Source organism: Aegilops tauschii, chromosome 2 (assembly GCF_002575655.3).
Source record: "Aegilops tauschii subsp. strangulata cultivar AL8/78 chromosome 2, Aet v6.0, whole genome shotgun sequence".
Lineage (NCBI taxonomy): Eukaryota > Viridiplantae > Streptophyta > Magnoliopsida > Poales > Poaceae > Aegilops > Aegilops tauschii.
In genome coordinates this window covers 191,308,869-191,318,281 of record NC_053036.3, presented here as the reverse complement: position 1 = coordinate 191,318,281, position 9,413 = coordinate 191,308,869, and the positions used below count along the sequence as shown (strand labels likewise).

General features: G+C 55.8%; 1 protein-coding gene across 3 annotated transcripts; it reads left to right on the top strand.

The window, feature by feature from the left end:
• The first annotated feature begins 2,571 nt into the window (after positions 1-2,571).
• On the top strand, positions 2,572-6,216 carry LOC109756627 (BTB/POZ domain-containing protein At3g22104). Of its 3 annotated transcripts, none has more exons than XM_020315473.4 (3): positions 2,572-3,021; positions 4,284-5,399; positions 5,516-6,216. In XM_020315473.4, the coding sequence occupies exons 1-3, from the start codon at positions 2,965-2,967 to the stop codon at positions 5,975-5,977; spliced, it is 1,635 nt and encodes a 544-aa protein (XP_020171062.1). In that variant the 5' UTR covers positions 2,572-2,964; the 3' UTR covers positions 5,978-6,216. The 3 variants fall into 3 exon arrangements, with proteins under 3 accessions (XP_020171062.1, XP_020171061.2, XP_020171063.1); XM_020315472.4 differs by having other exon boundaries at positions 2,971-3,088; XM_020315474.4 differs by lacking the exon at positions 2,572-3,021 and adding an exon at positions 3,714-4,152.
• Positions 6,217-9,413: the final 3,197 nt, after the last annotated feature.

The window sequence follows — 9,413 nt, the reverse complement described above, 5'->3', positions numbered from 1 at the left end:
AATTCGCCATGAAAGACCTAGGGCCTCTCCACTTCTTCGTCGGCATTCGTGTGACACGCTCTGCCGCCAGCTTCTTCCTCTGTCAGGACCAGTATGCTGAGGATATCCTTGAGCGTGCTAGCATGGATTCGTGCAAGCCGTCGCCCCACGCCAATTGACACTAAAGGGAAGCTGCCCCAGGTGGACGGACTGCGCGTCACTGATCCCTCCGCATACCGCAGTCTCGCTGGCGCCCTCCAATACCTGATGATCACGCGCCCAGAGCTCGTGTACGTGATGCAGCAGATCTTCCTGCATATGCATGATCCAGGGGAGTGCCACTAGAACCTGATCAAGCGAGTCCTGCGCTACGTGTGCGGCTCTCCGTCGCTCGGGTTTCCCCTACCTGCTTGGTGTACAGTGGACTTCGCGCCTATACCGACGCCGACTGGGCGGGGTGCCGTGACACCCGGCGCTCTACCTCCGGATTCTGCATCTATCTTGGTGACGCTCTTGTCTCCTGGTCGTCTAAACGCCAGGCGACAGTGTCCCGCTCGAGCGTCAAAGTTGAGTACAGAGGGGTGGCCAATGCCGTCACTGAGTGTGTGTGTGTGTGGCTTCGCCAACTCCTTGGTGAGCTTCTTCTTCCGGTCCGGGCGGCGACGATCGTCTACTGCGACAACATTTCAGCCATGTACCTGTCGGCAAACCAAGTTCACCATCGGCGCACAAAGCATGTGGAGCTCGACATCCACTTCGTCAGGGAGCGGGTCGCGCTGGGTGAATTTTGTGTCCTCCACATTCCCACCACGCAAGAGTTGGCTGACATCATGACCAAAGGGCTGGCCTCGGATATTTTTCTTCAGTTCAGGTCTAGTCTTTGCGTCGCCTGGGCCGACGTCACGACTGCGGGGGGTGTTACACTGTGTATATACCGTACAATGTATGTATTTTGTCAACCATTGTATGTGCGAGCGCGTGTGATCGTGGCACACGATTTGTATGTAGTGGCGCACGATCCCCTCGGTTGTGGCCTCCTGTAACCTGTATATTACCCCCAGCGGATGAGTAATTGATGTGCATTGGGTCTCATTCCTCGAAATCACTGATTAAGGAGTACTCATTGCAAAGATCACTCCAATTCCCCTGGTTGCGACAAATGGCGCACATGCAGCGCGCCACTTGTCGCAACCTGGGAGTTTTCCCTTTTTTCGTAGATCCATTTATTCAAAACGTTTTATCTCTCAAACCGCGTCCAAATCTCGAACCGTTCACTGTTGGATTTCTCGCGTCGAGATCTTCAAAACTGGATCCCATGTTGATAGGTTTAGACGAACTTTTTTTTCACAAAAAAAACTGGACGAAAAAACCGAACCAGGAGCACGGGTTTTTTCCCTTTCGAAAGAGGCACGCCCGTGCCTCTCATGAAATCACAACCGTGCCTCTCGCGGAAGCAAAACCGTGACTCTCGCAGAAGGAAAAAAAGAGAAAACACGTTTTTTTCCATTTCCGAGGAGGCACGGCCGTGACTCTCGTGAAAGCACAACCGTGCCTCTCGCGGAAGCAAAACCGTGACTCTCGCGAAAGAAAAAAAAAAACAGAAAACGTGCTTTTTTCGTTTCCGAGAGGCATGGCCGTGACTCTCGTGAAAGCACAACCGTGCCTCTCGCGGAAGCAAAACCGTGACTCTCGCAAAAGAAAAAAAAAACAGAAAACGTGTTTTTTTTTCGTTTCCGAGTGACATGGCCGTGACTCTCGCGAAAACACAACCGTGCCTCTCGCGGAAGCAAAACCGTGACTCTCGCGAAAGAAAAACAGAAAACGCGTTTTTTTCCGTTTCCGAGAGGCACGGCCGTGACTCTCGCAAAAGAAAAAACGTGCCTCTCGCGAAAGCAAAACCGTGACTCTTGCGAAATAAAAAAAAGAAAATGTGTTTTTTATGCAATTTTTTTTAAATTTTTTTATTATTGAAAAGCTAAGGAAGACCGGTGGAAAACCAAAACGTAAAAAAAAAACTAAAAAAAACCGTTTAAAAAGCCGAAAACACGTGCGAAAAAATAAAAATAAAAATCCGAAGGAAGCGCCGAGAGCGCGACACGTGGCGAATGGCTGAGAGCGCGCCAAGTGGCGCTGATCGTTGCGAGGCTCCCGAAGGAGTGCTCGTTAACTAGTTGCTCTCCTCATTCCTTATCCCTCCTCAAACACTAAACTTCCACATGAGCCTTCAAATTTTTTCTGAAATTGTTTTATGGGCCTAAAGCCCATCTGTATTTCAAGAGAAACGACATTTTTGTATTTACCCCAGCGATGGCAAAGATAACGCTCACATCAGGATATCAGATACCCCCTAAAAAAATCAGGGTATCAGATATCTCAGTGTCACATGGAGACTGATGACCCAACTCAGATACACTCTCTCCTTAATTCGATCCAAGACAGCACAAGGACTGCATTTCTGTCTCTTCACGCTTCAACAGCCCACTTCCTATAAAGAAAACCACCTCACTTCGTCTTCAACCTGCTTCCTGCTAGTATAAAGTAGTACCACCCAAGGATATACATATGTAGATAAATCAAGACCCGGCCTTACATATTCCCCAAACCTCCTCTGAAAACTCCACTTGCATGCTAGCAGAGGCTGTCAGGAGCTCAGATCATCCACCAACTTCCTTTGGCCCCTCTCCCCTCCCCCCCTCTCTCTCTCTCTCTCACACACACACACACACATACTCCTTTCCTGCTCCAGATTTGTGGCATTGACCACTCATCAGTAAGGACTCTCCCAGAGCATCTGCCCTCCCTTGGGCATTTTGCCATTGGCAGCTTCGGCTTGGGCTTTTCTGCGAGCGAGGTGTGGGTGGTGGCGCTGCCATCCCCTTTGTGCTTGCTGGTTCCATCCCCATCATTGCAGCCTTTTTACTACTCCTACATCTCTTCTTTCCCATGTTGATGCTTTAAAGCTGTTGGGGAATAGCAGCAGAAAGGATGGGCTCTGTCCTTGAGGTGGATGTGGATGGCGAAGCCGTCTTCTTCCTTGATAAGGTGCCCGCCCGCCTCTTCTTCTTCCTCCTCCCCCAATTTCGCGCGGCTTACTTGTTCATCCTCCAAGGTCTCGATTTGCTCTGTGTTCTTGTTTTTTCGTTTCTGTTTCTTCCTCTCCTATAGGTAGCGTTGTGTAGCTGCTGGTTTCTAGCGTGTAGCGATTCCTGGAGGTCTAGCCTCTAGGGGACGATGACCGAGAGGCTTTGACATATCCTGGTGGAATGGAGGTGTGCCTGTTTGAATTCTAGCCCTTGTTGCTTCCTCTGGCTAAATCAGCTCAGGTAGGACTAGGTAGCACCCAAATTTTTGGCGACACCGGCGTACCAGAATTTTTGGCATCTACCCTCTGACATTTCTCCCCATTTTTGGTCTCTTGCATCGCTTCCTTTTCGACCTCCCGAGCTGCTTGGTTTCGTCTCCATCTCCATCTCCAGTTGCACTTGGTCTCGGGTCCTTGGGCCGAGTGTTTCTTGTCACTTCCTGCTGGTTCCCTCCCCAACTCACAGCTTCTACTTCTTGTTCCTTCTGCCGTGAATCCATCGGGTCATGATTCACTCCATGGACTAAAATCACCGCGCTGTCCCCTAACCACATGTTCTTTCTGTAAATTTGCCTGACACTCTCTCATGGAACTGTAAATTTCAACCCCGTCTGTTTCTTTTTTCCTTCCGGAAGGCGTCTCGATCGATCTTGTGCCATTCAAGCGCAATGGGCGTGGGATCCATTCCATTAAGCTGCAGAGTGTTTTAATGGCCGCACAGTGGAACTGCGTCCCTTTCCCTATCATCGCCTTCAATAGCCAGCCACCTGCTCGCCATTGCCGGTCCTTCTCCTCCCCCCATTAATGGCGAAACTGTCCATGGTCTTTTCTGGGGCCTGAACGTGCTTGTGTTGCCTCTGCTCTCGCGTGGTCGCGTCGTTCCATTCCTCCTCCTCCCCCTGCCGCGTGCTCACGTTAATGGCCTCATAGCTACGCCTCATCTTCCTCCCCGCCTTTATTCTCCCCAAGCTTTAATGGCGTTTGGTGGCTAAAACGGCCGGTAGCTTCTCGCCATTAAAAAGATTAGATTGTTCTCTGGAAAGGACCTGATCTCCCTTTTGGTGCCCGCATTAACTCGGCATCTTGAGTGGGTGCGGATTGCTCCTGTGTAGCACGCTGTCCTTGGATTCTTCTTCCGCTAGTACCCCTGCTAATCTACGTGTGGTGTGCTTCATTAATTCGATGGCGTGCTCGTTCTCATTTGTTGTTGGATGATTGGCAGGACGCTCTTGCACCGTTCAGCCGCAGGATCAAGAGTCTGTCCGAGGAGGAGCTGGTCGGAGCTGCGGCGTCGCCTCGTCGCAGACTAGTGTTGCGCGGCTTCCCCGGCGGCGCTGAGGCGTTCGAGCTCGTCGCGAGGTTCTGCTACGGCGGCGGCGGCGGAGTGACGGTGACCGCGGCCAACGCCTGCGCGGTGCGGTGCGCGGCACAGTACATGGAGATGGCGGACTCGCCCGCGGCGACGGCAGCGTCCACCGCCCCGAGTTTGGTGAAGGTGGCGGATAAGGCGCTGGAGGATATGCCGCACTGGCCGTGGCATTGCGTGGTGGATGCCGTGAAGCAGTGCCAGAGCCTCTTCCCGCTCGCCGAATCCACCGGGGTGTTCGACAAGGTCGTCGGCGCGCTGCTGGCTCAGATGGCCATCCCTGCCCCAGGCGACGCCACCCCGACGAGCTCCTCGCCGGAGAGCTCGGCGTTCCGCTTCTCCTGCGATACCAAGTGCAGCAGCCTCAGCCTGCGCCGCACCTGGTGGTTCGAGGACCTCGTCGTCCTCAGCCCCGGCATGGTGGAGCGCGTCGCCAAGGCGCTCCTGGCCAGGGGCGCCGACCACGGCATCGTCGCCCGGTTCCTCTTCTACTACCTCAAGTGCCGCATCGCCGGCGCCGGCGCCGAGGACAAGGCGGCGATGCTGGAGGCGGCGATCACCGTCATTGCCGACCTCGACCGGAGTTCGGTTTCTTGCAAGGGCCTGTTCGGCATCCTGAGGATCGCCTCCCCGGTCAAGCTGGCCGCCGGTTGCCAGGAAATGCTCGTGGCCATGATAGGCCGCAAGCTGGACCACGCAACGCTCGACAACCTGCTCGTCCAGGCGCCGTCCGGGACGAGCAGCCTGTACGACGTGAGCCTGGTGCTCAGGTTCCTGGAGGCGTTCCTGCGCCACGGCGACGAGCCGGGGAGGCTGAAGAAGGTGGGCGAACTCATGGACTTGTACCTGGCCGAGGTGGCGCCGGACCCGTCGCTGCGGCCGGCCAGGTTCGTCGAGCTTGCCACCGCGCTGCCCGCCGCCGCGAGGGACTGCCACGACGCGCTGTACCGCGCCATCGACGTCTACTTCCAGGTACTACATTCTCCGCAGAGCTCAGGGATGTCAGAAGCAGAATTGAGTTGCACAGTGCATCGCATTGATTTCTCGAGCTGAAAAAATAACTCTGTCCCGTTCATTCATGGCCGCAGGTCCACGGCCGACTGACGGACGACGAGAAGATGAAGATCTGCAAGGGCATCAACTACGAGAAGCTGTCGCCGGAGTGCTGCAAGCACCTGGCGACCAACTCCGGGTTCCCGACGAGGGCGGCGGTGCAGGCGCTGGCGTCCCAGCACACGGTGCTCAAGGGCATCATCCGCCACTCCGGCACGCTGAAGCCGGCCTCGCCCCCGCCTCCTCCGGCCGCCCACCGCGAGAGCTACGACGACGCGGACGGCGACAGCAACGGGCAGGTGGTCCTGTACGCGAGCAGGCTGGAGCTGACGCTGGAGAACCAGAACCTCAAGTCGCTCCTGGACAGCATGCACTGGCGGGTGATGGAGCTGGAGAAGGTGTGCAGCCGGATGAAGACGCAGATGACCAAGATGAAGGCCTCCCGGCGAGGAGGAGGCGCCGCGGCGGCGAGATCACTCCCCAGGATGTGTTCTTGATCGTCCCATTTCACTCTGCACATTAGTGAATGTACATACTGCTAGGACCAGCTGCAGCGTCCTGTTTTCTGTTCTTTTTTGCTTCACTTTTGTCAAATTTTCTCTGTGTATCGATTCCTGGTGATTGATCTAATCTGATGTGGGTGGAGCTGGGGAATCTGTTCTTGTCACATCTCAGTAAACAGATGATCGAATAACCAACAACCTTATCAGAAATGTAAGTAAGATTCCAAGTACAACTGCCACATTTTTTAGGGTACTGCCTATGCCATGACCATGTCGTGCAATCTACAAAAACAATTCAATCCATGACCTCGATAGATCAAAAGGGGATAAACAAATCCTCCGGGATGTCGTGGTTAAGTTACTTGTTAACCTCTAAGAACGTGCAGCGTAAAGTAAAGCGTGATCAAGCAAAAAAGAAGATGACATCATATGGCGGCCAAGGTCAGGGGAACAGTTGACTTGTAGACCGTAGATTAACAGCCCGGGGTTAAAGATTGATGTTACAGTGTTTGGAAAGCAAGGACACCTCTGACCGTCTGATATGGTTTGAGACTTTGAGGGGCAAAGAACATGGGCCATTGGGTCTTTCTAGCTTGGCAATTGGCAGGGACTTTCTCCTTGGCTTTTTGGATGCTCTTTGAGAGACTAAAACAAAATGAGGAGTGTGCAGTGTCCAACCTCCCGCATGTGCTCATCTAGTCATGCTTTCGGTTACTTTTCATTGCATTTGTGCCTTCCTCATGCTTCCAGTTACAGCGGAATATAGAATTCTTCAATTCTAGCTCACCTTTTGCTTTGCCTTGATATAAACTTTTTGTGCCGGATATGGAGTTTCTAAACTTTTTGTGCCGGATATGGAGAACGACCCCCAATTTCCAACCCCGACGGCCGACGCGCCTCCTCCTCCAGTCCTCCCCGGCTAACGGCTCCACGGCTCGACGCCGCCGGACTGCTCCTCCTCCACGGGCTGACATTAGTTACGGACGTGGCGACGGACATGCGTCTCCGCGGCCGCCGATCCAGCCGGAACCACCGCCGCCGCTCCCGCCGGCCGATGGGGAGGGCTTGGGGGCCGGCGGAGGGGGGCCTTCACCGCCGCCGATCCGCCTGGCAGCCCTGCGCGTTGGAGAGGCGCATCCGCCTCTGCCGCCATTGCTGTCTTCGCCGGATCCGCCTCCTCCTCTGGATGAGCCGCGGCCGGCGCTCGCGGTGGTTCCTGCGGCGGCGCACGATCAGCCCCCCTCCCCGGCTTCCCGTCGAGATCCCTCGACGGCGGATCGGGATCGGGGGTTTTTGAATCCTTTGAAATGGCGCGTGCGATTTGAAGATGGTAGGGAGGCGGGGCGATGGATCAATGGTCTGATCTACTCGCATCCGTCTCGTTGGATGACGATCCGAGATGAAGATGGAGAAATTTTGGCCGGACGACACCTCAACACTGACGAGGAACTTGCTAACGGTAAGCGTTTATCGATTGATTTCTTCCATATCGAGGTTCTTGAGTGTGTGCAGGTGCCTGTGGATTGCGAAGAACAACCTGTCGTTGTGGATCTTACGGAGGATGTGGACGGACCAAAGCCTATGCAGCGGTTTGGGGGTCGTTTCTGGATCCTTGCCGATGAGGACGAAGACGATGATGATCTGCAGGAAACGTCGGATCGGCCGCCACCTACGCGTGGCTTGGTAACATCCGTCTCTTTGCCTAAACCAATTGAGAGCTGCAAAACTTCGTTTTCACTCGGTCCTCCGGTTCCTTCGCAGAAGTCGAAAGTGAAACCATGGATTGGACCATTGCCTAAGGTGGTGCCACCGGCTATCAATTTGTCCGACTATTTTCGTCCCGAGTGCTGGACGAGAGTAACTAGGAGAAAGAAGAAGGGAGGCCGGGTGGTGACGCAGCGATAGCCGGCGGTGGCCGGCGTGCGTGATGTTCGGGCGGCCAGATTTGAACGTTTGAATTCGCTTTTAGGCAGAGATGGGCCGCAAGCGACTGATAGCGTTGTGGGCTTGGCTAGTACTGGACTTGAGGCCCAGGGGGCTGGCCAGGCCTGCGCTGCACCTGGCGAGGGCGACGTGCATGAGGAGGCCTCGGTTCGGTCGCCACCGCATGCACGATCTCTCTCCTCCTCCTGCCGCATCGTTCCTGCTAGGGTTCGCCGTCGCGGGAGGCAAGGTTTCCCATCTGCTACCTCGCGCAGTCCCACCCCGGGGATCGCCGGCGTTGGGCTCCGCCCGCCTCTCGGCTCTTCTGCGGCCACGATGCCGCCCAAGCCTCCTCTGCCGAGGGTTGCGCCGGCGGTGAGGAACCCGCCTGGGGCTGCAGGTGTCTCTGCTGCTCAGGCAGCAGCCGCTGCCGCGCAGGCTCCCGCGCGGCGGCGCCTCCGTCTAGGGTGGCTCCGCCGCCGCCTCGGGTGGTGCCTCCTCCGCCCCCGGCGAGGGTGGCCCCTCCTCAGCCCCCGAGGGCTGTGCCTTCTCCGCCGCCCCTGCCTAGGGCTGCGCCTCCGCCGCCCCAACGGCCGTGGCCGAGGCAGATGGCAGGTAGTCGCGGTGGGTCGGGCCAAGGCATGAACGGTCGTGGGGCGGGTGCTTCTGCGGGGGACGATCGCAATCCTCCGCGCGGTCAGTGGGGCGATGATGGATTTGATGCTTATGGTTCTGGTCTGCATCGGGGTTCTTCGTCTACCGGAGGTGGCCGCGGCTATGCTTGGGTGGACAACGGCAATGCCAATAGGGTTTCCAAGGACCGCCCGGCGATTTTGTGGAGGGTGCGGTTGGCCCTAATAACCGTTCTTTCCGGGGTCGTTTCCGCGGAGGCCGTGGCGAGAACCGGCGTCATCCTCCGCCGAAGCAGCCGACTACTGTTGCTGAGCAGCATGCGATCTCGCCGGAGGTGGCTGCCGGTGGATCGGCTCTACCGCAGGTGGCGGTGGAGACGGTTCAAGCCCTGGCTGCAGTCACGTTGCCGGAGCCCATGCAGACTGGAGATTCTGCTTCTGAGCAAGGTACGGAGAAGTCCGAGGTTGAAAAGGTGTCCAAGTGGGCGGCTAAAAAGAAGAAGCTAACCTGTTTCCGTTGCGGTGAACCGGGACACTTTTTGGTTGAATGCACTGCGGAGTTATGTGACTTGTGCCGGAAACCTAAACATACAGTTGCTGAGTGTCCTCTTATGTTGGGGCCTAAACCTTCTGTTCAGATATACGAGGTTTGCTGCTCAGAGTTGATGTTCTTCGAGTCTCCCAGTGTGGAACCCTTGGCACCCGCGGTGGAGACCTCCTTCCCCGGTGCGGTGAAGGTGGTTCATGGTCCTTTGACCGAGGCACAGATCATTCAGCAGTTGCGGGAGCTGGCTCCGGGTAATTTTCAGTGGTCGTTGCTCAAGCTCACAAATACATCTTACAAAGTAGATTTCTCGTCTAAGGAGGATCAGCTG

Bases quoted from the DNA above. Each gene is read 5' to 3' on its own strand.
- LOC109756627 (XM_020315472.4), top strand. From the start codon at position 2,987: ATGTGGATGGCGAAGCCGTCTTCTTCCTTGATAAGGTGCCCGCCCGCC. The intron at 3,089-4,283 runs GTCTCGATTTGC...GATGATTGGCAG, and splicing joins TTACTTGTTCATCCTCCAAG to GACGCTCTTGCACCGTTCAG. The intron at 5,400-5,515 runs GTACTACATTCT...TCATGGCCGCAG, and splicing joins CCATCGACGTCTACTTCCAG to GTCCACGGCCGACTGACGGA.